Source organism: Python bivittatus, unplaced genomic scaffold (assembly GCF_059951505.1).
Source record: "Python bivittatus isolate LINGU-HERP-01145 unplaced genomic scaffold, Pbiv_v1 ctg000080_np1212, whole genome shotgun sequence".
NCBI lineage: Eukaryota > Metazoa > Chordata > Lepidosauria > Squamata > Pythonidae > Python > Python bivittatus.
In genome coordinates, this window is record NW_028277035.1 from 44805351 (window position 1) to 44832023 (window position 26673).

The 26673-nt window shown below is 37.9% G+C and overlaps 1 protein-coding gene across 1 annotated transcript; it reads left to right on the forward strand.

Annotated features, from left to right (window-relative positions):
• REEP2 (receptor accessory protein 2) lies at window positions 1–26364 on the forward strand. Its single transcript, XM_007420341.4, has 9 exons — window positions 1–119; window positions 657–729; window positions 8393–8469; window positions 9569–9689; window positions 15174–15287; window positions 15579–15726; window positions 16573–16733; window positions 18142–23676; window positions 25240–26364. The coding sequence occupies exons 1-8, from the start codon at window positions 88–90 to the stop codon at window positions 18214–18216; spliced, it is 801 nt and encodes a 266-aa protein (XP_007420403.1). The 5' UTR covers window positions 1–87; the 3' UTR covers window positions 18217–23676; window positions 25240–26364.
• The last annotated feature ends 309 nt before the right edge of the window (window positions 26365–26673 follow it).

Sequence of the window (26673 nt, forward strand, 5' to 3'; positions counted from 1 at the left end):
CCCGCTTTCTTTCGCTGCTGCCGCTGCAGCCGGTGCTGAAACCCAGCTCCCAATCGCCGCTGTTGCCGGAGGAGTCCCGGCCTCGCCATGGTGTCCTGGATCATCTCCCGGCTGGTGGTGTAAGAGCGCGACGGCGACGGCGGAGGGGAGGCGGGCGGCAGGCCCTCTCTGTGCTGTTGCCAGGCAACGGGATGAAGATGGGGACAGGGGGCTCGCGCGGTTGGCAGCCGGTTCGCGAGGCGCCCGCCGCGGGGCTGCCCTCCCTGGGCTTTAGCGGCCCCCGCATTCTTCCCCTGGGCGGCTTGCGGGTGGGAGGCGAGCGCTCTCGCCCTGAACCTGGCGGGGGAGAAAGCAGACGGGGCGTTGCCTGATCCCCGGGGGGCCTTCGCCCCCTTGGGGGGGGAACTGCCGCGAAATAGACAGTCGGGTGACCCAGCCTGACGGGCCTCGGGGATGAGGAAGGGGATTGTGGATGCGGCAGGTGGAGAGCAAAGCGCCTCGTTGCTCGGCCTGCTCGGTGGGCCGGGGGGTGGGGACTGGGAGTCGCTCAGATTTACGAGAGTCTGGAGCCCGCCCCGAATAACTGGAACCTCGCTTTCTCCCCCCCACCCCTTTTTGTTTGTTTGTTTGTTTTGTGTTTAAAACTCTGGTTGCAGTCTGGTTTTTGGCACCCTGTACCCTGCCTATTCTTCTTACAAAGCTGTGAAGACGAAAAACGTGAAGGAATATGTAAGTGCAAGGTGACCATCACATTTGTAAGGACTAACCCTTCTCTGCTATCATTCATGGCTTGTCTCCTGCTTGGAAAATGCCCGGGTTTTGTGAATGGGCAGGAAGCTGAGATTTTACTTTTTGTATTCTTGTTAACATGATAGTAAAAAAATTGAGCATCTTGTTTATTTGATGTGAATATATTGTGGGATAGAACTGACATGCTTGTTCTACTCTTAAGCAATTTTTCCCATCACATGCATACACACACACACCCCTACATAAGCTGATGATGTCACCATACCACTTCTTCAGCTAATCACCTCTTGCTTGTTGAGTTGTAAAAGTTACAGCTAATATAAAGTGCTAGCTAATCTAAAGCATCACATGCTTCTAATGGTACACAATCTTCAGAAAAGCTACCATCTTGCAGGCTTCAGCCAACTTAACACTGTACTTTGCATGTTAAAAACAATTATTGTGTCACTGACATTCACACAAAGCATGGGAGACTAAAAAGTGCTTTTGAATGGTGAAAACCCAGTGCTCAGTTTTGTTGCCACTGTTTAGTGGCTCTCTTTATTCTAGTACGGACTTTAGAATATTGGAGTGTTGTCACAAATAGTTAGCATGGGGTGTGCCACCTGAAAATTACTATGAAATCGGACAAGCAAAAATCTATTTTAAAATGAAGGTTTCTTAATTGGATTGTAAAGTACAGGACTGAACATTCCTAGACTACTTTTAGCAATTCATGAAAATGTGAATAGGCTGTGTTGGGATTTAAGGAAGTCAAAACATGTACATTAATCCTGTGTATGTCAGAAATAATGAGAAATAGATAAGGAATTGAAATAGAAAACATGGGAAAGGTTGAAACTGGTCTCAAGAACAGTGCTGCTTTTTTACACACATGCCTCTTAGTTTGCTGTTCCATGCTTTACTATGCAAAACAAAGTATGTACTTTCTTTATAGGATCATTATTGTTATTTATTTATTAAACTTGTATGCTGCCCGACTCTCAGTGACTCTGGGTAGCAGGTAAATCTCTATTTAATACATGTAAGTGGAACTTTCACAAAAGTTCATTGTAGAGAAAAGTAATTAATTGGCTGCATTTGAAAATCCTGGCTGAAAGTCTTCCTGGAGCAGCTTTTAGAAGTTTGCAATTTACAAAATACTTGTGATATACAATTTACTTGTTTATTAATCAATTTTATACACTGTCCGTCTCACTGTATAAGTGACTCTAGGTGGCTAACACTAGATTGCATTTACAATGCTAAACTGATTCTGGTATCCAGTACATTTGCACTTTCACACTGTTAGCTTTTGAAAACAGCAGATGGGAAATTATTGTGGGCCTAGTATGGATTATGCCATTTATGTGATCCACAAATGTTAGTTAGTTTCAGTACTTCATACTTTTTGAGAACTTTTGACTTGATGTTGAAGTAACAACATGGGACTTTCCAAAGCATATGTCTATTCTGACTATGTTTCTTGTGATACCCACACTTCCAATTCTTAAGGTGTCTTCTTGTCATGCTTGTTTTGACAGGAAACTAGAAAGTAGAAGTATACATTATTCTTACAAAGAGAATGCTTATGCCAGTTTTGACTGTGTGATATTTCAGTTATTTAGCTGTCTTACATTTATTTCTCATTTTTAATTAAAAAGCTCTCAAGATAACTCAAAGTTTAAAAAGCTTTTACCCTTTTAAAATAAATTAACATTAAAGACATCTGTGAAATGCAGCAGCAGGATATGTCATGCAACATATTTTGACCTTTTCATTCAAACAATTAATAGTATGGCTCATGAGATTTTCTTCCTTCCTCAGGTTGTTCCACTAAGGAAATGCTGAAAAAAACCCTTGCCATGCTATTAAGTAGCCTTACTTTAGAATAGGCCTACCAAAGCAAACTTTTAATGACTAATGTCTGCCTCTTTTTTTTTTTTTTTGGGGCCCCGAGGTTCACAAAGTGTGGGATTGGTGACATGGCAATATTACCAATGTGGAGGGCTAAAATGTTTAACCATTGTGTGGGACCCTAAACTGTTAGAAGCCTCTTTATTTTGGCCAAACTCACTCAAAGAATCTTTTAATTCTATGAATTTCCTGTTGAATGTTACTGGTACCAAACTAAAGTTGTTCTGGGAGCTCCAAAAATGAGAATTTTGAAGCTGCATGTAATAAGTTGTGGGTTGCTCATATGTTCCTTAAAAGATTGAAACATCTTGTAGGGGCAATATATGGAGGAAGAAAGATGCTTCTAAATATTCTGGACCAAATCAGGGGTTCTAATCTTTTTAGGCCAGAGAGCCATTTGACATTCTGAGACCCTGTCAGGAGCATTCAGAGAAAATGGCTGCCACGGAAAGCTTATCCATCTATAAAATGGTTCCACATTTAATTTAAGCTGACACAAAATACCAATTTACCAGAAGGCAAACTGGTGGAGAGGTTTCCTGCCACTCTTTCTAGGCTATGAGGATATCTGCTTTCATCCCTAGATTATGATTTTCTTTTTTTTCTAGGCTTGCAAAGAAATAATTGAACTGTAATCATCCACCATTTTTATTTTCTAAAAATACCTATAGATCTTTGTGGTATCTAAGGGCATTTTTTAAATAAATAAGATCCTGCAGACTGGTGCTTTGTTTTGCATTATGCAATAAAAAAATGGAAAAGTACAGAGGGCCAAGCAATCTGGCAGATGTCCATGGCAACACTGGTATAAGGCACATGTTGAGCATCCCAGATCTAGAATGTGTAAGATTGCTTTTTATTTCTAGAAGAAGAATCCTGTTCAATCAAACCAGTAGCCAGCCAGATACATTCAGGAAGCATGGGCAAGAGTATAATGCAGCTGATATTCAAGGCATGCCACCTAGAATTCCAGAAGTAGCAACAGCCATCAAAGCTCCAATAGCAACAGCCATCGGAATAGCAATAGCCCATCGTCCATGAATTTGTCCAATCCTCTTTTAAAACTGCTTGACTTGGAGACTATTACCACATCTGATTCTTGGATCAGATATATCTCTACATGGATATAGAGATTTTTATCCCAACCCATTCAAAGAGCTACTCAGGGAAATTACAATAATTTAAAATGTCAATGTCATATAAGAGTAGAAGTCTATTAAAATACAACATAAAATATATTTTAATTAAAATGCAATAAAGTCAGGAACCACAAGTGAAACATTGTACATATCACCAGCTTACTGATGGCAGTTTGTTAAACATTTCTTAAAAACCTCTCGCAGTAGGATATGTGTGTGGTTGCTTTTTTTTTTTTTGGTAATAGAAGATGTGATAGAACCTTGAAGTTTCCCCAAACTATCCTATGCATGATAAAATAATAATGGCTCTTGTGTAAAGCAGGGCTCCTAGGCTCCTGCTACCAAGTGTATATTGCCTATCCTGAAAAACTGTAACTGATGGTACTGAAAGCTATAACGGTAACCTGAAGCATCCATTGGGCAGTGCTTTCCTTCTTTTCTCACACAGATTATCCACTAGGATGATTGAGGAAGTTTCAGTCCTCAGTGTCAAACTAAGTTGACATGAATTTATATAAATAGAGGATTTGATTCAATGTAAGTTTAAAGTGATGCCCACTGAAGTGAAATTTTTATCTTCACATGTTCACTAATAGATCAGAACTATCTGTGATTATCTTGGAGAAGTCTTAAGTGTATAATAGAAAACTTCTGAAAATAATCTGCTAAGTGTGAACTGGCAGCAGAAAAAAGTAAATTCCATGTAAGGAATGTTAGGAATAGGGCTGAAAATAAAACACAGTTATATCGGTGTGTTTCTATAATAAAGCCATCATTCCTTGCCACAAGATGTGGCCATTGTAATTGCTTTTGGTTGCTCTTAAAAATAAAAAAATTCATTAAGGATAGCTCTGTCAGTGGCTATTATCCATAACAGGTAAATGGCCGCCAGTACCAGTTGCCCAGTTTTCAGGGTAGATAATTATTCACTGATAGATAATTAATGATAATTATCTGTGTCAGTTCCCAAACCAGGCTTCAGACTTGTTGACTTAAAAGGATCAGAATTTGAAATGCATTCCTGCCACTAGTCTAGGATCTAAGTTAGGCAAGAAAGCCTGTTGATTACCCAGAATGATGACACAAATCTATACCTAAATTACTACAGATTAAGAATACCAACAACTTTTCAGCAGCACCTGACCAACCTTTATTTATTAATTAATAGTATTTTCTACTAAATATTCTATAAGTAATATAAAATAAGTGTATTTTTATAAATATAAAAATATATAATATTTAGGTATTCTGTACCCTAAATCTTAGTAGGAAAGAGCACAGCAGAAACTGGCAAGTTCACCTAATTCCATGGCTTTTGATCACATGCAGTGGAAACCAATTATAAAATACCATTGTTCAGAAATCCATGCTATAAAACATCATGAACCCATGCCAAACACAGGGTTAAATAACCCACAAACCATGGCTGCCATTAAAGCCACTCCATGTGAATAAGTATCCATGAAGGAAGGACTGGAAGGTGGAAAGAGCAGAAAGCACGTGGTAACCTGCATGTTATGATCTGACCAATTTGGGAAAGTTTGTAGCTGACAGTTAGAAACCAAGCTGGAAGAACAGAAATGTACGTGGACACGGCAGAAGAGTTAGAATTGTCAGTGGAAAAGTGGAAGGAGATAGTGGGCAATCCTTGACTGGGAGGCTTTGTTGCAGTCATTCATGCTTTTATCACTTCACTTCCGGATTATTGTTATTTGCTGTATATGTGGCTGCTCTTGAAGTTCATTTAGAAGATATACTGTCCAGAGCATAGCAACTCAAATAATGACTGGCTCAGTTCAGTTTGTCTGTATTACACCACTAATACAGGGGTTCCACTGGTTGCCAATAGGCTTCCAGATGCAATTCAATCTGGTGGACATTACTTTTACGGTTTAAGAACTAAGTATTCCCAAAATTGCCTTCTGTGAATGGAATCTGCCTGTCTGATGAGTTCTCATAGGGGAGGTGGCTACAGGTCCTAACTTCTAGGGACTGTTGTCTGCAGGAACCCCAAGGACAAATCTACCCCACGGTGACCCCCTTCTTGGGAATAGTGCAGATCCAGAGAGAAAACAACTGAGAGCTTGCTCTTTCAGAGGGCCTTTGGGAACGGTGTGGAAATTGCTCCTGAAGATGTGGTACCAGGCAGTGTAATATTACTGAAGATGTGGTACCAGGCAGTCATGATATTACTGATGATTATGATAATGCTTATTTATTTTCCTCTTATTATAGTTTGGTTATTATTTTATATTTACTCTGTGTTTTGACCCAAATACTGTAAGGAGGAGTGTAAGTGATTCAAGAGTCAGTTTAGATTTGAGGCCACATATAAAGTCAAAAGGAAAAAAGAAAACTTGGTTACCATTGACCTTTGAAAGCCTGCTAGAACAGAATTGTTTTCATAACTTTAGAAAATGTGAGTAACTTTGTCTGGGTTCAGAAGCTAGGCAGGGTCAACCCTGATTAGTACTTGGATGAAAGACCATCAGGGAATTACAGGACTGTAGGCTAGGCTGGAAAGTTGAAAAACATCCTGGAAAAAGGCAACGGTAAACTCTGCATCATTGCCATGAAAATGCTTTGGTTTTATCCATGTAATCACAAGGAACTGAACTCAACTGGAGGGAGGCTTTATCTTTTTATAGTAAGAACTGGCAATTGCAAGTTTGAATCAGCTGTTCAAGACAAAAATATTTTCAATAGTTTCCTTGTGGTTTATATGATTAGGGACTAAACAAGATCTCTAATTAGGAAAGAATATCATGTAATAGCTTAGAATGGAGGTGTGTAAAAGGGGATATAAATTCATGTTTGGACAGTGTCAGTGTTGAGAATTCTTCTGTTTTTTTGTAATATTAGAACACATGACCATAAGAAAGGAAAAAACAACTCTCCTGGATCAGACCAGGTCCATCTTAGGCCTGCACTTTGTTTCTCACATCTGCCAACCAGATGCTACTGGAATGCTTGCAACTAGGAGACAGAGAAATATTCCTCTCTTGCACTTTTTTCCAGCTCTATTATATCCTTTTTCAACTGTAACAACCAAAACTGTACACAATATTCCAGTTACAGACAGATTTATATAAGGGCGTTACAATATTGGTATTTTTATTTTCAATCCTTTTCTTCAGGGTCTCTAGCACAGAATTTGCATATTTTATACTTCATGTGCACTCTTTCAATACCTTCACTGATACAATCCCAAGATTTTTTCCTGGTTGGTTATAGGCAGGTCAGATTCTGTTGGTGTTTATGTGAGGATAGGATCTTTTGCTCCAACATATATCTGTTTACATGTATTTAAATTGAATCACATTAATAATTTGATTGACTGTATACCCAGTTTAAAGATACCTTTCTGGAGCTCTTCAGAATCACTTCTGGATTTTGTTTTCCTGAAGAGTTTAATATCTGTAATTTCATCAGGTGAAGTTAACTGTGGGAAGATTCAGCAGTGATCCAAAGATGCAAATTTGTGATCACAAAGATAGAAGTTTGTGATCCAAAGTCACAAATTTAGATGGTTGTGGAAGGGAACTAGACAGATTACTGGAAGCTATTGCTGTCAATGGTTGCTAGCCTTAATATATTCCTCTAGAATTTAAAAAATAATAGCCTGTTTTAGACATCAGTTGTTAGAAAGCATTTTTTAAGTCTACAACAGTGAAAGAAGGCTACAGTCTACTTGTGAATTTCCAGGATCTGGTTGGCTTCTGGGTAACACTATGCTGGACCAGGTAGTCCATGGCTCTGCTTATGCTGCTACAACAGCAGGGGGAGCTAGCGCCTGCCTGCCAGCAAACAAGATGCAGGCATACACATATTTGTCACATACAGTATATTGCAGTACAAAACAGTATCAACTACTATTTACAATGTTCAGTCATGATGCTGATGGGGCTTTTTTAGACCAAAAAACCAATCAGCATCATGATTCAACCTAGTTGCACTATTTGTGCATATTTGCACTATTTTGGAGAACACTCTGGTTCTCTGTAACTCCAAATATGCTCCTTAGGGCTCCTAAACTTCCAAGCAAGTTTTGAAGGAAAGCAGAGGATTGCAAAAAGCTTTTTCCCCACCTTGGGGTAATGGGGAAGTTTCATTAGCAGAAAAATTGCAGTGGATTTCACTTTTTAATGAAATTTCCTATGCTTCCTATGTTATCTATCATTAGACAAACTATTGGACAGTGACTGTCTCACAGTTATATACCGCATTGCCGAGCTGGGAAATACATACGATGTTTGAAGCAAATAGAATTTGAGGGAAATAAAAGGGGGAAGGAATAGGAAGAACAGGCATGACAAGCCTTGCTTACAGAACTATCAGTTATAAAATGATGTTTATGTAAATATTTGTTCTTGTATATCAGGAAACAATTACCTGTATAATTATTTATGAAAGGAAATGCAAAGCAATGTTTGTGTTTTGGGGACTTTCTTATGAAATCTCTGTCCTGAAAGTGGGAGGTCTGAGTTGCTGAGCATGGGTATAATTGTCATACGGAATTGCTTCAGAATGTTTGGTATAAATCCAACAATGGTTTTAAGGTAGGTCCTGACGTTCAGCAGACTTTTAATGGGATGGTTGCCTTGCAGGTTAAGTGGATGATGTATTGGATTGTGTTTGCCTTCTTCACCACAGCAGAAACGCTCACAGACATCATTCTGTCATGGTAAGTTCTCTGCCGGCAATAGGAACTACCTGATGCTGCATTTTTTTTAAATCACCAATCTAGAACTGGCTACTGTATTGTGAAGTGTTTCAGTAAAATATTCTATTTTCCCATCCTTGACAGCTTTGAATATTCTTTCTGAAGTCTTGTTATTTTAAACTTTTGCAGGAAATATTCATTTGCTGTATCACATATGATATGTCTCATAAACTTAATGTTTGAAGGTGGCAATAATATATTATTCTTTCTTCCAAGAGTAATTTTTAAGAATTTGGATTCTGGTTCTGAATAAAATGGTTGTTTCTGGTACTACTGCAAGTCGTCAATGTCTTCTGCTTTGCAAAATAATATCAAGAGATTTGTTCTCTGAAAACATTGAGGAAAAGATGATACTTCAATCCTACAGTAATAGTGTTGCTTAATACAGCTTACTGGCAACTTGTTCAAAAGACTTAAATCACTGGGGTATGTAGTGGGATGAGGATGTTGGGTGATTTTTAGGCAAAGTACTAGTCATGTAAGTCTCCACAATGATGATAGTTTATTGCTCTCTGAAAAAAAAAATTCAATGGTGTAATTGCTGGCACTTAATTCAAGTTTGTTGTGTTGTATTTATCAAAGTTATAAAAGAATTCTAAAATGAGATTTCAGAAAAGAACATTCTTGAAAAGAATGAGAGCCATTTTTCTGTAGCGGCTAAGGTGCTGGTCTAGAAATCAGGAGGCTGTGAGTTCTAGTCCTGTCTTAGGCATGAAAGCTGGCTGGGTGACTTTCGGTCAGTCACTCTTTCTCAGCCCAACCCACCTCCCTGGGCTGTTGCTGTGGGGAAAATAGGAGGCAGGAGTATTGAGTATATTCACTGCCTTGAGCTATATATAAAAAGAGAGGTGAGATAAAAATATAATAATAATAATAATAATAATAATAATAATAATAATAATAATAATATGCAACTTCCTCTATAGCTGGCTTTGTTGTATTGATTCTATTCTATCTAAAGTTCATTTTTTTCTCTCTTTGCTTATCTCATCTGGGCTGTTCTGGGCTGTCAACCTTTGTCTGACTCTGAGCTTGATTCTAGCTTTTCCATTTCTCTCAGGTTTCCCTTTTATTTCGAGTTGAAAATCGCATTTGTGATCTGGCTGCTCTCTCCTTACACCAAGGGCTCCAGCGTCCTGTACAGGAAGTTTGTTCACCCAACGCTCTCCAATAAGGAGAAGGTACTGCAGCTTGCCCGGTTATCACTCATGAAAATTGAGTCACTTCAAATGTGGTTGGGTTGCAGAAAAAAACTTGAAATTAGTCATGCCCATGCTTATTCATGCTGAATGCATGGCAGCTAGAACTGGGCATAAATAGTCTTTCAGAATTGTCTAGCTAATTTGTGGACAGAAAAATTAGATAGACTTTTTTTTTCTAGAGAGCTTTTTCAAGACTATCTCAAGGGCAGGATTCCTATGTAATGATGAAGGTAGCACCACCACAGCAAACGCTCAATGGGAGGAGTTCTCCTCTGATTTACTACTTGAAATTTTGGGCATGAGGGGGGTTGCAGGCTGCTGGACGGATTATTGTACAATGAAAAGTAGTTCATATGCACTCCTTCGTGTTCTTGTCACTAAGTGCAAGAATGCCAAACTCCATTCCCATTAAAAGAATTTCTAAAACAAATCTTCTTTCATCGCAGTTGAATGAGACCTGATAGAAAAAAGGCAAGAGAATTTCTCTGCCCATACTAATGGCAATTAGTTGTCTTACTGAGCAACAGTAAATTCCTAGTTTGCAGTCTAGTCAGAATATGCTGGCTCTAATTTGAGTAATGTTGATTGGGACTTCACAGCTCCTTTTTATGATTCAAATGGTTGTGCATGTTGTTTTACTGTATGTGCATGCCAGGGCTTTCTCTCTCTTTCCTATTGTAACTTCTTGTGTCTCTCTGAAAAAGTCATACTTGAAGGCTAGTTGTCAGGAGAAGCATTTGATGTGACTCAGAAACCTCCAACCAAAAGGAGAGCCACAAATCAGGAATTTTACCAGTATGTGCACAAATATGGTTTCCATTCTTTCATAGGATAATCTGGAACTTGCCAAATTTTTTAGCATTTGTTTCATTAATTGATTTTTTTTCTTGGTTCTCTTATTTCTTGTAAGGTATGCAGCAATTAATGGTGGGTGTGCATTTGCTTTCCATTCTCCCATGTAATTCTAGCAGATGCTAGAGGTACAAAAAGGATACCTTCATTTATCAGTTTGGTGTGTGCCTGTGAAAAGTAAAAGAGGGATGACAGAAATTTCTTTGTGAAAGTTCCCCTGCCTTCCTTTTAAAGTAGCTCAGGCTGCCTCTTGCTAAATGGTAAGAACAGCTATGCAGTTTTTCACCCTTCAGAGTAATAAAGTTCACTGGAATATTAAACTTCTTTCCTTAATCAGCATGAAGTCAAAGTTGTTGTTGGATAACTTAGGTCATCACTTTTAAAGCTCCAATATGCTATGCCATCTACTTCATCATGATTTCTGGGGTTTGGGTGGCAAATGATTCATTTTCTACAGCATCATATTAAAAGAAGAGATATGGGGTTTACGGAAAAATGGTTGCTTGCATAAAATAATTATGTTAAAAAAGAATTCAGTTAGATAAAGTATTATAATGCTAGGAATAGATAATGTGCTAACTATAAAATGTACCCTCCAGGCAGCTTCAAATCTTATAAAATACATTTTATATTTTCTTTGTTCATACTTGAGGGATGCAAAAAAGACCCACCTTTTCCAAGCTAAAGGTTGATCACACTGCCTGAAAGCTGCAACTTTGTTTCTTTTGTATTTGGATACAGATCAATATTACACTGTTTTGTATCAGCTGTGAAGGTTCCATATATATTTAAACTTTGATGTTTCATGGTAAAATACCCAGGAGTGCCAATTAGGAAATAATTAGTCTCTTCCTTCTGAATGCATTTAATACGGATCATATCAAATGCATTGAGAAGGAAGAGACTAATTATTCCAGTTAAGATTCCATTTAAGATTCTATTCTATTTAAGGTAAAAGTATTCTAACAGATCCCAGTACTAACGTTTCTCTCAGAGTTTAACTTACCTAAAAAGCAAGTAAATTTTGTTAAGGATACACAAATCAGTAGTTTTTGATCACATGGTTATTCATATTTCGTTCAATGAAACTGCCTCCAGCATAAATTAATATCTCAAACTATTACTTTTCCACAAAATATTCATTGTTGATCCTTGGAATTTTACTGTTCAGGGTGTGAACTCAGTAGGGAATCCTTTTGTGTTTTTAAATTTTTTTAACTATATGAATTTTTATTTATTGATTGTTTGATTTGTTACTTTCATACATTTGCTTTCCTTTAGAAATTCAAGGCAGCCTGGGTCTCCCTGGTGCCCATCCAACACCTTAAACACTACAACTCACTGGCTCTAGTGACCACAAGAAGTCACTAGGTAGATAGCAGATATTAAGAGTTCATGTTTTGGTGAAATTGCCATCAACACCATTCCAGTCAGTGTTGATTGGGAGCAAGAAGTCCTGCTCTCAGCCCCTTCTATGTGTGGTGCCACAGGGCTTGGTACTCTCTCTGCTCCTATTTAATGTCTACATGAAACTGCTGGGTGAGATCAACTATTATCAAGGGGTGAGGTATCATCAGTATGCTGATGATACCCAGTTGTATATCTCTGCCCCTGGTGACCTAAGTGATGCTGCTGATGTCCTTTCTTGGTGCCTGAAGGCTGTGGAGGTCTGGATGGAGAACAACAGGCTTTAGCTGAACCCTGGTAAGACTGAGTGGCTTTGGGTTTTAGGGCCTTCTGTATCTGGGGATTTACCATCTTTGGTGCTCCAAGCCCCAACAGACCCTGTGTGCAACTTGGGGGCTCTTCTGCACTCACAACGTCTGCTCAAAGAGCAGGTGGCAGTCGTGGCCAGGAGGGCCTTTGCCCAGCTTCGTGTTGTGTGCCAGTTATGCCCTTTTCTGGATTGGGAGGCTCTAGTTTCAGTCATTCTTGCCCTAGTCACCTCTTGAATGGACTACTGTAACACACTGTACATGGGGCTGCCCTTGAAGAGTATCCGGAAGCTTCAGCTGGTGCAAAATGCAGCAGCTATGGTATGGGCAGTTATGTGTGCTCCGAGATCTGCACATGTTATACCTCTGCAACATGATCTGCATTGGTTGTCAGTTTGCTTCTGGGTCCAATTCAAGGTGCTGGTTATAGCCTTTAAAGCCCTACATGGCATGAGACCAGGATATTTGAGGGACTGCCTATCCCAGGTTACATCTACCCATCCCATCAGGTCTGGTAGGAGAGGCATGTTGCGGGTCTCATTGGCCAGGGAGTGTGATAGGCGGCTATACAAATATCACTAAACAAACAAATAAATAATTCAATTGCTGTCTACTGGCTGGCATCAAGAATAAATCTGACAATTAACTTTTTAGATCATCTCAGTGGTACTATACAAAATAATTCAGTTGCTCCATTTGGAATACCAAATAACTTTTTGCCTAATATTTCTAAAATGTGAGCTTTGTTAAGATAATAGAGACTTGAGAGAGCATCTCCAGGAACTATTTTTGTTTTCACTAGTAAAATAATGGTGTAAATGATCTTTTTAATGCTATAAATGTTGAAGAAGACTAAATTTGCTACAATACATGTAATATTTGCAATATTTATATAAGCCAAATTGTCTTGGTGTTAATATCAGATTTATTTATCAAAGGTACCTCAATTTTATCTTGATGTGATCTATTGTCTTCTTCATCTCTTTGCCTGCCTATCTATCTATCTATCTATCTATCTATCTATCTATCTATCTATCTATCTATCCATCCATCCATCCATCCATCCATCCATCCATCCATCCTCCTTTTCTATAGACTATGCCCTATGTGGTTTATGCATATCAAAAGCATAAAGAGAGTAATTAAAATAAATATAGAGTTATAAATAAGTTGAATCCCAGAACTGAGTGTCTGCAAAGTGAAGGAACTGGGATCCAACATAAGTTTCCCACTGCAAGAAAGTAGTATGGCAGTGATTTTTACAGGTTTCTTCACCTCCACCCACCAGTTGCCAATACCATCACATACAACGTTCTAGAAAATATCACAGCCATCTAGAGCAAATTGGACCAGGGGACAGAACAGATTTTGGGGTTGGGAATAAGTAGAAATCATCCTCCCTTTTTATTTCAGACCAATCAGTTCATATAAAATAATACAAATAAAGTGACATATTTCAACAGCTTCATATAAGGCTACAGAAAAGCATTTCTATAATTAAACTCGGTGAATATTTGTTGTCAATCACACCTCACACACCCTTCCTCCTAGCTTTCCCCATTCTATTGTATATCACAACTAGGAAGAAGAAAAAAAAACAGAATCTATACAGGAGAATTTTTTGTTTCTGGAGACCTGATGTGACTGTTGTTTTTTTAATTTCTGTTCAGGGGGCAAATAATGAATGCAGAACAATATTCTGTGTGTTTATAATACAATGTAATGTCATATATTAATATGTAATGATGGAAATGCAATGTATATTCTATTACTTGTGTTTATAGTATCTTGCAATTTGGGGAGAATGAGAAAACATTCAGAGATGGTCGTCAGACACTACATGTCTAGGAGTGCAGGTTATTCACAGTTGCACAACTCTGTAGGTACACCACGAAAAATAGCCTTGGGAAAGAAACGATCTCCTTACCTCACTATATTCAGTCACTGACTTCAGGCACTTTTCTCCCAGCCTGCTTCATTACCAATGAGAGAGTGAGCTGAAAGAAACTTACCTGAGTAGCAGAGCACAGGAAGTTGCTCTCCTCATCTGTATACTCTTTTTGAGGTAAAAAATAGGTCTTTTACCCTTATATGCTTTATAAAGGAATTAGTTTTCATGTAAAAAAGTGGGTTTCCAAATTATGTCATGGCCCTTAGTTTTTTATCCACCCAAAGGTCAAAAGGTTAAATTAGCTTGAACTGCTCATATAAGTTCATCACTAAAAATCACCTAAGTATTGAAATTTAAATAGTGAGTTCAAGTGTCTACACAGTTTAGTAAACCTTTACAAAGACAGAATGATCAACTATCTAATAAACGGCCATGAAACACCAACCACCTAAAACAGTAGCTTATGCACTGTTAGAATACATGCTGCGAATTTATCAGGGTCTTCACCAAACTGATAATTTAAATAAATAGAAGCCTAGCTTCTGTGGTATACAAGTAGGCTTGCTTAGAATCAGATATAATGATCACTGTTCAGAATCTCAGAGTGAGAGATATGAAGTTTTCTATGGCCTTTTCCTGCTGAATTTTGGTGTACATTAGCAAAACAGGAGACTTAATTAGTGCAGATTTGTATAACATTTTTCTTATATGCTCCATGTTTTTTTCTCATTCCAGAATATGTATGATCTATAGATAATTTGTAGCCCATTCTGATGAGGAAATATCTACTAGTGCATTTGAGAATATTTATTATTGGTATAAGGTTTATATCATAATATTATATTATGACAAATCAGAGGATTTGCATTCTATTTCAGTGTTCAAGCCTAAAGATCTTGTGCACTCTACAAGGCTTAGAATCTTGTCTGTAAGAAGCTTATGATAGAGGTCTATAGGTAAATAATCTTAATTTCTAAATGTAGACTTACTCCAATTAAATCCTAGGAAATAGATGAATATATTAGCCAGGCCCGTGACAAGAGTTATGAAACTATGATGCGTGTTGGCAAGCGAGGATTAAATTTGGCAGCAAATGCAGCAGTTACTGCAGCTGCAAAGGTAACTCCTTATGTCTTTATTCAATATCTGCCTTGTTCCCTTCTGCTTGGTGGTTTCATTTCACTGCATTCATTTTCTTCCTGTAGACTAGCTACATAGCATTTGCTCTGTTTCTTCATGTTAGAGAAGAGACAGTCATTTCATTTTCTATCCAGACTATATCCCTAATGTTCCATTTTCCTGCCTTTGTGTTTAGTTTTTCACCAAAGGTTCTTCCAATGTTCCCCTTAAGATGCATTCTGAATGATATAGTACACGTGGATAGTCGTAACTAGGAATTATGTTTCAAAGGGCCAGGGAGTTTTGTCTGAAAAACTTCGGAGTTTCAGCATGCAAGACTTGACTTTGATTCGAGATGATGACACAATGCATTTACGAAGCCCCGAGTCAAACATGCATACGTCTGCTAAGGGCCATCTTGAAACTATTGATGATTCAGGTTAGTGAAGTCAATCTCTATTAAATTTATTGATTTATATGTCAGGTTTCTAATCAAACTGAACACTCAAGGCAGTTTATAATTTAAAGCAACACATATACACACAAGGAATAATTCAACGTACAACAAATGAAAACTAATAAAAATCAATACCTGTTAAAGGATTGGCAAGAAACTTACTTTTATAGATCAATACTTTTTAAATAACTTCTATGAAGGCAAGTATGAGAGCCTTAGTATAAAAGTTTTAAGAATCTGTCTTCAGGAGGAGATAATTACCTCTCACATTTTCATGGAAAAAAGAAAATAATGTCTCCTAGATCAAAGGACACATAACGGCTGTTCACCTGTATTTTTAAATGTGCATCCTCCTCAATCACATGTAAAAGAGTGGGTGGATACAAAAAAGGAGCTTTCCTTTCCCCACATATATAACCACAGCATTTATTCTTACACTCTATCCATCTAGCTCTTTATCCAATCAATGAACCTGGCTTGGAGAGGGGAAGTTGTAGAAACAGGGAGAATTTGATTTCATAACTGTATGAACAAGCTTTTCACATTCTAAATCTAAGTATTCACTGCTAAAATAGTAGAGGAAAAGAAAGGCTGTCTAGAGTGGAGGGAATAGATGGGTTGTGAAGCTGCTGCTGCTTTTTTGTTACAAAGGAGTGGAATTTCAATTATGAGATTCAAAATACATTTAATTTCACATTTCCTTTGACTCTGTGAATTAAATTCCTCATATGTAAAGATACTCATTTTTTCCTTGGCTCCCAAAGCCTCTGCATCTTGAGTATCTTTTTTATCTTTACGAAGCAGCCCTACTATTGTTTTTCTCCTTAGGTGCATCTTATTATTCCTCATCTGAGGACATGGCTGTGTCTCAGAGACATAATGGAACACAGTCTGATTCTAGAACTGAACCATCTGATGATGATACAGGAGACAAAGTTCCCAAACGAACCCAGAGCCTTAAAGCTCCTAAGAAAATAATAAAGACTGAGGTGAGATGGCATATAGTTGCTTGCAGTTGGATTATGTGTGTGTAGATTGCTGCTTCTTAAAAAACCGAGGGTGGAAATACTTGAATTACTGTAATGGTGCAAACTACATACACTCTTCAGCCTGGCACACTTTCCTTTTTACTTCGTCCCTAAGCCCTTCACACAGTGTGTCTGCCTTTCCCAGTAAATCAGTTTTCATTTTTCTTTTACATTGTTTTTCCACTCATCAACAATTTAAACAAAATGAAAGCATTCTGATAAAGAATATTCCTCTCTAGGTATGAATATTAACCATTTCCTTATGAACAGCAACACATGGCATGATCTGACTTGATAACATTACACATACATTGCAATTTCACCATTATCTGGAGGGCAAATATCCCTTAAAAATTCCCACCTGAGTATAATCAGAAGTGATAACAGGTTTTTTTTCAACTGGCTGTCAAAATCTCAGCTGTAGAAGCACCATCCTCATCAAGATATTTAACTGACTGTACTAGTTCTTCTATAGAGGACAAACTTACTTAGCTGACCAGGGATGAAACTTTCCTCATCTTCTGTTTTCTAGGCACGATCAATCTGTTTTCAGGAATTAAGTATGCGTAATGAGTTTAAAGCTGTTCAGCTAAAATGGCTCACCCAATATTCAGTCTGATTATTAAAATTCACCAGAGAAGGAAAAGAGGGAATAGAAAAAAAATACTCAAGTCTCCAAGCCACCAGAAGAGACAGTTTAAAGAATTAAAATGAAAACATTCTGATAAAGAATTCTCCTCTCTTTGCTTTAGTGAGACAATTACAGCATTAAGTATTTGAAATATTACTGAAGCAGAAACATGGGGGTGATGGCAGCAGCTCCCGTTAGTGATTACTGTGTCTTCTAATTTTAAAATCAAAATGAGAACAGATAAGCATCTGTTTTTCTTCATCCCATGCCTTACGTCTCCATACTTAATTGTTTAAATTCCAACCCTTCAAACCAGTTCTGCTACTGGAATTGAAGGGGTGATTGTGAAGGAAAGGTTCATTTTCCTTTTTCTTAAATCTCCCTCCTTTCATGCTAAAATTGCTTAAGCTGGTTGCTTGGACACTTATTAAATTTCTATCTCACCTTTCCAATAGAAACAGTACTAATATTGACAATAATAAAATAAGGATGCCATTTTTAGCTCTATTTTTATTGAAATATGTTACTGCTGTTATATAAGCAGACTTCCAGAGATCACAATTACTAGTTCAGTTGTTGGAATACTACTAGTAGTAAAACAGAGGATTTAAGAATCAGCATTTTTAGCAATACTACTCAGTTTTTGAATCTGTTAGCTCAGTGATGAACTAAACAGAGCTGTTTTACAAGTTATCTTTTTTGCAACTAATGTAATGTTGGGCATCTCTTGCTTTACAGCCTCCACAGAAAGTTATGAAAGCCCGTCCTAAGAAGAAAGCTACAGGCTCCACTACTGTTGGTGAATCAGCCTAAGGACAATCCAGTTTAGAGTCTGTCCCAGAGCTCTTCTGCCACTATGAGGGACACTCTCCAAGGAATGGGAGCTGAGATCATGTACATAACAGCTACTGCTTTGTAGAGCTCATTCCAAGGCGAGATGGTGATTGAAATCTGGCACACAGATCAGAGGATGGCCATCCTCAGGAATTATATACTCTTCATCTTTGTGATGAAGACTGCTAATCTGTCTGTATATAGCCTGTTGTTTTGGGATTCCCTCTCCATGTGTAACCCTAGTAGAGAAACTCTTTGCTGGAATAACTCTTTAATTAGGGTTAGGGCCATTTTTGGCAGAGAGGCTGGTAAAGAAATTTCAAAGTGGTGCAATTGAAATTCTAATTTGCATGGGGAGCTCCCTGTAGCACTTAACTTGGCTGTCATGATTTAGCTGCTATGGGGAATTGTTAGGAAGTGCCTGAAGTAAAGTGACTGGTACTGAAAACTATCATTCAAAGTTGTTCTGGCAAAAGAAAGAAACAGAAGTGATAGTTTGCTATAAGGGCAACATCTTCACTGTTGGTGAAAGTGGGATTTGGCAAAGAAGTTCTTGATGGGGAGCGGGCTGCAGAAGCTTGAGAGAAAGACAAATATTGAGAATGAAAGTATGCTAACCAATATCTGGTGTCTCTTTCTATGCAGCAGCCTCTTTTGCTGGGTGGAAGTGTTGTAACTTTGCTTACACTAAGTATTGGAAAGGGGAACTCTTTGCACAGATGATTTTTCCAAGTAGAGTAAAGATGAAGAGACTAAGTGAACCGTGGTTAGAGCAGGACATATGGAAACACTTGAGCCCAGATTACTCTGTCTCCAAAGAGTTAGAATCCTGAATAATTACAGTCTAATTATCACACCTATGAGCCCCTACTTCAGAGTTGCCTTGATATTTTAGGTTTTACAGATCGGTCTGTTTTCTGTAAGAATTGTTTCAAAGAAGTGGTTGCGTAGAAGAAGTTGGAGCATAGTAACCTGAATGATACCTAGGTTTCTGCTGTGCTTTATTTGTAGTCAGAATATAAGTTGGAGCTTGGTCAGTGTATCCAAGCAAGTTGGCCAAAAATAATGCTTTTTGGAATTTTTCTGAGTGGCATTTTGTAATAAGTGATAGGGACATTCCCACTTATTCTAGCTGTAAACAATTGATGCGGCTACTCAGCTCTCAGGAATACTTTTTACCATCCAAATCTTCCATCACTCTACTTGTGCTATTTACTTGGTAGAGGCAATGCTGTTTGGTGTTTGAGGCCATCTAGTGACCACCAGAATTCAGATTTTATTTGGATTATAATAAAATTGATGAAGTAATCCTTAAAATGCACTATTCCAAAAACTTTAACATAACTTAAGTACAATAATCTAAAATTATAATGGAAGGAGGTTGAGATAAATAGTAGTGATTCTGATATTTCCTGGGCTAGTTCCATTTTATGAATACTGTATGCATCAAAGCCACCAGTCTTTAAAGATGGAGCAAATCTTTGCTTATTAGGTTTATTCATAAGATCTTGGGTGGTAGCATCAGCTTTTAGATATGCAACATAATACTTCACTGTGTTGTTTAAAACTTTTTTCCTAGCACGGGCTGACATTTACTACTTTTTAAACATGCTTGTTCAAAAGTGAAATTACACTGAGTTCAGCGGGACCTACATCCTAATAAGCATACTTTGAAAAGAGTTGCCTCTTTAAACTAACTCTTGTTTTGCATTGTTATTGGATGCAGAGATCATTAAGATTACAAAGGAATTTCCTTTAAAGATATTATTTTTATTCCATTTCCAGTCAGTTACATATCCATCCACTTGTGCTGAACTTCTGTCTTGGATATCTGGCAGTCCTATTTCCGCAAGGACAAAGAGAATAATTCACAATGTGTTTGCTATTCTTTTTCCCCTAGCAGTGTTTAATGCCAAAGATTTGGCAAACAATTAAAGACATTTTCTAATTTGTCAGGGATGCTGATCCTAAATATGAAATTAGCTTTTTATTAGTTGGAAGATTGACTTTGCTGAGTGTAAGAATGTAGAAACATATTGTACTTTCTGGTCAGTTGATTGCTCTTTCCCAGTGCTCTGCAATTACTCTTGAGTGGTGCTGTTTATAAGGGGCTTACATATGAAACAACTCCATTTATATATGAAATGTGACTGGGGAAAGGAAGTGCATTTGGAGTCTGGCTTGACTGTATTTGCCTTTATATTCCTGCAGTATTAGAGAGGGATGTGTGTTCCATTCCAGAGTGAAAGTAGCACTGCTTTATCCAATTGCTGTTCTGGTTGCTGCACATTCTGATTTTTTGTTCATTTTTCACAACATGTTCCTGGGAGTCATGATTCTTTGTGTGTCAGTGATTTTGCACAGAAGTTAATGGATTATGTTCACAGCAATCATCTTGTACATTATTCTTTTTTCAACAGTGACTGTTAGCAGTACTTTCAGGGGGACTTAAAGCCCCTGCAAGAGGCTTGTTGCTCTATGAATTCACCTTCTTCCCATCCCATCAAGTCTAGTCTTGGGAAAATTCTTACTATACATTTTCAAATTAGCCCACTCTGAATATGCTTGTCTTTCACATTATTTGTCCATGTTCCCATTGCAGCCCAATGTGTGTGTGTGTGTGTGTGTAAAATATTCATGACCCTTCACATTTTTGATATCCTACTGATTTTCTTTCAAGAACATTGTACCACTGGCCTGCATTCAGCTTGGTAGATATATATTACAGCCTTAATAGATCTTCCATTGTTATTGCCAATCTGAGTTTAAAGGATCTGGGAGCTCTACTGTGTGATTCCTGGATTATATTTGGCTTAGTGGTTTTGTTGCACATATCACTGTTAGAGATGTGGCATCTTCTAACTTATTTTTTTACTAATTAAAATGTCCACGATTTTCATCAATTTTATTTAAAACTCTATAGCAAATGAGAAATGTTAGTGTAAAACATTTCTGGGTTTTCAAGATTTCTATGATGATTCAGTGGAGTAGACTGGTTGATTGGTGTTCAAAATCTTTATTTGAAATTAACTTTTATCTGAATGGATGCAGTCAAAACATGATATTAAATGTATGGTTTAATATTTTGTTGATTTTTAAGAATTATAAGTATTAGCTGATGCAGGAAAATGGACTAATCAGGTTTGGGCACATAGGAAGTGATACTTAAGTTTTTCCTCCTACACTGGAAACTCAGAAAACATCTCCTCCCTCCAGCTGGAAACTCCAGTTAGCATCAGTGAAAGCTTTAAGATTAATTTTTGGCAAGACTATCGCATGGGAAGAAAGGAATAATTTTTACTGTAGTCCTAATGCAGATCAGGCTCTTCCAGCAATTGTTATTTGTAGTGAGAAGAAGTTATACAGATTACCTGTTAGTAATCCATTGCGGGAATCAATAATTTCCTTGCATATGGGACTACTAGATCTAAGATACAAAAATCTGGACAGCCACTGGATAACAGCAAAGAATTAAAATTTACTGTCCACTAATGATCCATCAGATATTTGCAGTTCCAATCCTGATAGCCCTATTAAATATATTTTTGTTGAATGCCACAACTATATGGACAATTATTTGGGCTATTGCAGAAATCTGTGGTATGAAAATAGAAACACTGTGTGTGCATGTGTGTACAGGCATGCGTATAAAAAGATATCGCAAAGCTACAGAAGACACAGAAAATGACAACCATAATGATAAGGAACAGCTCCCTTGTGTGGAAAGATTACATATTGGTTTTTTTCAATATAGAAAAATAGCAAATAAGAGGAAAATGATAGAGGTTTATGGAATTATGCATAGTTTCTTCTCTTTCATAGTGTTGAAACCCAGATTCATCCAATGAAGTTCAATTTAGGAAGTTCAGGACAGATAACCATCAGTATTTCTGCACATAGCTCATAGTGTATAGCTGGAAGGGATTGGATAAATACATGGAGAATCATAAGCATCTGCAGGAGGGGTGGACTGGCAAGTGTTGAAATGTGTGTTGCAGGATTGTGATGCAAACTCTACCCCTTAAATGCTTGTGTGCAACAGTGTAAAGAAAGTACAAAAAGACAGAGCTTGCATTGTGATGTCACAAGTTTCATCATTTTGGCTACGTTAAGAACAGTTGTGTATGTGGAGAATGGTTATTAATTATGACAATTATCACATGTTTCTGGCTAATTGTGGCTAAGGAGCCCAAAGGAAATTATGCTGTTGCCTTCATGTTCTGTTTGTGGACTTCCCATAGGCATTTGCTTGACCAGTGGATGAATACCTGCTGTACAGGGCTATGGTCAAACTGATCCAATAAAGCTGGACTGAAAGATTGTATTATTAGTGCTTTGTGCTGAAAGATTCTGGCAATGAGATTGTCATGTGGAAACTAATCATTATTTTAAAATTGTATCTTCAGTTCACATTACCTTTATAAACAATTCTTGATTTGCCCTTCTAACCTACAGTTCTTGATTTGCCCTTCATAATGGAAGAACTCAAAACTTTATTTTACTCCACTAGCTCTAAACACATAGCGGGAACACCGTGGATTATCTTTGGCAGCTTACTAGGAACATAGAGAACCTTAGATTCTGCAGGACCACAGTGCATATCTTCTTGTTCTCAATGCTGTGGATGTGGCCCCAGAATCCCTTTAAAATCCCCCCCAATTGTTAATTGTGAGAATTATGCAGAGTATAATTATCATATCATTTATATTCATTTTAATTACAGTTAGTTTTGTCCTGCCCCTACCTCTTCTTTTATCCTGGTTAGTTCACTCTACAACATACCACTCAAAGACCAAGTGTGGCCCTCAGTCCATCAAAGGTGGTGCAGCCATTGCTGCAGAGGTTGATAATAATATAATACTTGTCCTGAATTCTTATCATGGTCTTCCAACTGTGATTTGTATCATTATAATTAGAAGGATCAGAGCAAGAATAACATGTCCAACCTCCAAAAGGCTGATTGTGTTATTTTATATATAAGCCAAATAGTGTCAAGTATTTATTCAGGAATTCAATGCCTTTTATATTTTGAACCAGTGCTGCTCTCATGGGGCAGAATAAACCTGGACAAAAGCTTTCATCTCAATTTCAGGGAAAAGTGCACCTTCTTACAGTGCTTAGAACAAAGCATTTCTTATTACTGCAGCTGTAGCTTTTCAGGTTTTTGCCTTTGCCTTTTTCGTTTTCTTTCAGTCACACTGGTCATAACATTAGTAACAGTTGGTTTTATCTTTGTATGTGAGTGTTCAGGGAGGCACAGAAAGGGTAAGCTGTTGTTGTAAGCAAACAGGCTTTGAGTTTTGCACAATCTTTCATTTGGGAGCAGCTCACTAACTGATAAGCCACTCTGTTTTCAATGTTGATATATAAATTCAGTCTTCAGCAACACAATCTGTGCTCCCAAGTTCATCTAGGTCCTTTAGCCAGAATTATTGCAAGGTAAGCCAATTTGTGTGTTTACATTCTCAATTATCTTGTGTCAAGGGGACAGTACTACAGTCATCCTTTTGCAGACATAAAATGACTTGTTTAAATCTGCATGGGAGCTCAGGAAGAGGCCCCCAAATAGTGGCTGATTATGTTGAATGTCAACAATGTGCTTTCTTTGTTGGGATAGGCAATCATGCCAATATGGGTAGTGTGTATTTTCTCTGCTTCCTGCCAGAGAAAATAGCTAGAAAAGGGTACAGTTGTGTCAAGCTTTTTAACGTTACCTTAATTAGGGCTATCAGATCTGTGCTGTAGAAATCTGTAAGACCACTGGATGGCAGCAAAGTTCTATTTGCTGCTATCTAATCATCACCTAGATTTTTGCAGCTCAGATCTGGTAACCCTAACCTTGTTGTTCATTTAAAACTGTCATTGGCTATTTCAGTACCTCACTGACTGCTATGAAAAGTCCTCAGCAAAGATACTTGCTGAGTTTAGAGAGGACAGCTTTTCAAAGAATTGGAGGAAGTATTGTATGGCTGGATGAATGCTTATGCACCAGTGTGTATAACCTTTAGACGGAGAGAATGTGAATGAAGTACTACCTCTCAGCAGTGTTCCACCATTTTACAATATATTTAATGTTTTAAAATAAGGTATCTTTAAGCATGCATTGTACCAGACAAAAGTAGCTTGTGATACGGGTAATCAATTTTACCCCCTCCCTTGACTTGTATAGGACAATTGGAAGCTTCTGATATTAGTGGTTATATCAAGAAGTAAATGAAAAGATCTTGCTCCTCATCAGGGCTACACTCTCACACCCACTTTCCATTTTGTAGTTTTCGTGCTGTCAGCATGTAAGCAGTCTTGCAAGTAAAGCTGTTTGTGCTGTTCCCTAGAATAATTGTTTGACTACACCATTTGTCTACATTTTTGGGAAGGGGAAGAATGTCTCAACTTCTGGACAAGGCAGGATAGGACAGGGAAATCTAACTTTTAGAATAAATGATTGGAGGAGAGTCTCCCACAGGATATATGTGACTAAACTGAGAAAAAAAGGGGATTTCCAAGTAGATGAGATAATAACTGCTTGTTCCCAAGTTCTGTTTAGACTTGGAGGATGAGTCAGCTTACATGAGCTGATACAAATAGCCCAGTGTATCAGCAGCCAACTTTGGTGAAGCCATGTCTTCCTCTTGTTGAGCAAATGCTCAGCACAGCACAGCACAGCTCAGCTGTTGCACACCATCGCATCAAGTCTCGTAGTTGAATAAGCAATGAGAAACTTTTCCTTTGCCATTTCTCAACCGTAATCTATCTCCAAGGTGTCACCTATGTGGATACTCGCCATACCCACCCTGTCCGACAAGGCCAGGTGTTCGGAAAACAACTTACCTCTGGTGGCTGCCTCTTCTTTTCTATCCACTGTCCTGACAGCTGGTGCTTTGGGGCTGGGGTTGTTGCCCGTCTCTTCCATCTTGCAGTGAGCTCCTTAGGATATTGCTCTGTCCAATGCAACTTATTTTGCTAACCCAGGAAAGATTGTCTCGAGATCTCTTCCTCCTCCAGGTATCATTATTCTGACTCACGGAACATCTGCAAAAGAAGATTTGTACCTCACCTCTAAGAAGATGTATCTGCTGCTGCCTTAGAGGAGAAAACTGTTGTCTCCTCTTTTGGAGAGACAACCATCATTTCTGTATATGAAATTGCTGCTTTACTGAAAAGAAAATCCTTCTGTTCTTTGGCACACACCCTTATGCCTATTCTCACTTATGCCAATTTGCGTAATAGGTCATATTTGACTTCTTTAAAAAAATAAGATGTGAATAGCAAAGGAAAATTTAATAGCATATTGTAGCCAAGAGCAAACAATCTGAAATTTGTGATCACACATCAGGAACAGGAATCAGAATTCCAGAATATGGTTATTCCTGCCTGATACCTGTGTATATATGTCAGAGCTTCTGTGCAACTACACCCATCTATATTATTTGTTAATCTTTAGTAATGTTTTAATTACATATGATTTTAGCAGACTCTCGGTAATTTATGAGACTTATTTCTATCACTTTATATGATTTTATTAATGTTCATAATTTTATTTCTGTCTGACCCCTTTAGTTGTGACCCAATAAGATAAGATATTTCGGAAATGTTAATTTGCATGGTTAATTGCTTGAACAATTTTAATTGAAATCATACACACACGCACACACACACACACACACACACACACGTAGTCCTCTCTTAACTACCACAATTGGGACCAGAATTTAGGTTGCTAAGTGATGCAGTCGTTAAGGAAAGCATCACATGACCAGACCCAATTTTATTACCTTTGTTGTGACAGTCATTACATGAATCACTGCAATCGTTAAGTGAATCACATGGTCATTAAGTGAATCATGCAGTTTCCCCATTGATTTTGCTTGCTGGAAGCTTGCTAGAAGCTGTCGCAAATGGTGATCACGTGACCCTGGGATACTGCAACTGTCGTAAGTGCGAGCTGATTGCCAAGTGTCTGGAACACAATCACATGACTGCAGGGGCACTGTGTTGGTTGTAACTTTGGGCACCAGTCATAAGTCACTTTTTTAGCACCATCATAACTTCAAACAGTCGCTAAATGAACAGTCGTTAAGTGTGGACTACCTGTACACACACACACACACATATACACATACTACATTATACTACATTTGGTGGCAGGTACACCACATTTGTTAAAAAAATTGTTTGAAGCTATCAATTCTTTAATCCATTTGTCTTTAATATGGCTTGGTACCGACTCACTTGATAGAACATTACAAGATTCTGTTTCTGTTCCAGACCCCTTAAATCCTTTTTCTTTACATATTTATTACCATTCAGAATGTTGATGGTTAAATTTCCTCCCTCCTCAACAGAGTATGACAGCTATCAAGAGGTTATAATTTGAAAGTAAAATATTGGGACCAGTGAAACCAAATGTGTTGTGGAATTCCAGAACAGAAGGAATAG

What these genes read in the sequence shown, in the direction of transcription:
- REEP2 (XM_007420341.4), top strand. Translation starts at nt 88, where the DNA reads ATGGTGTCCTGGATCATCTCCCGGCTGGTGGT. An exon ending in ACAGACATCATTCTGTCATG is followed by an intron (nt 8,470 to 9,568) that starts GTAAGTTCTCTG and finishes CATTTCTCTCAG; the next exon opens with GTTTCCCTTTTATTTCGAGT. An exon ending in TGAAACTATTGATGATTCAG is followed by an intron (nt 15,727 to 16,572) that starts GTTAGTGAAGTC and finishes TTTTCTCCTTAG; the next exon opens with GTGCATCTTATTATTCCTCA.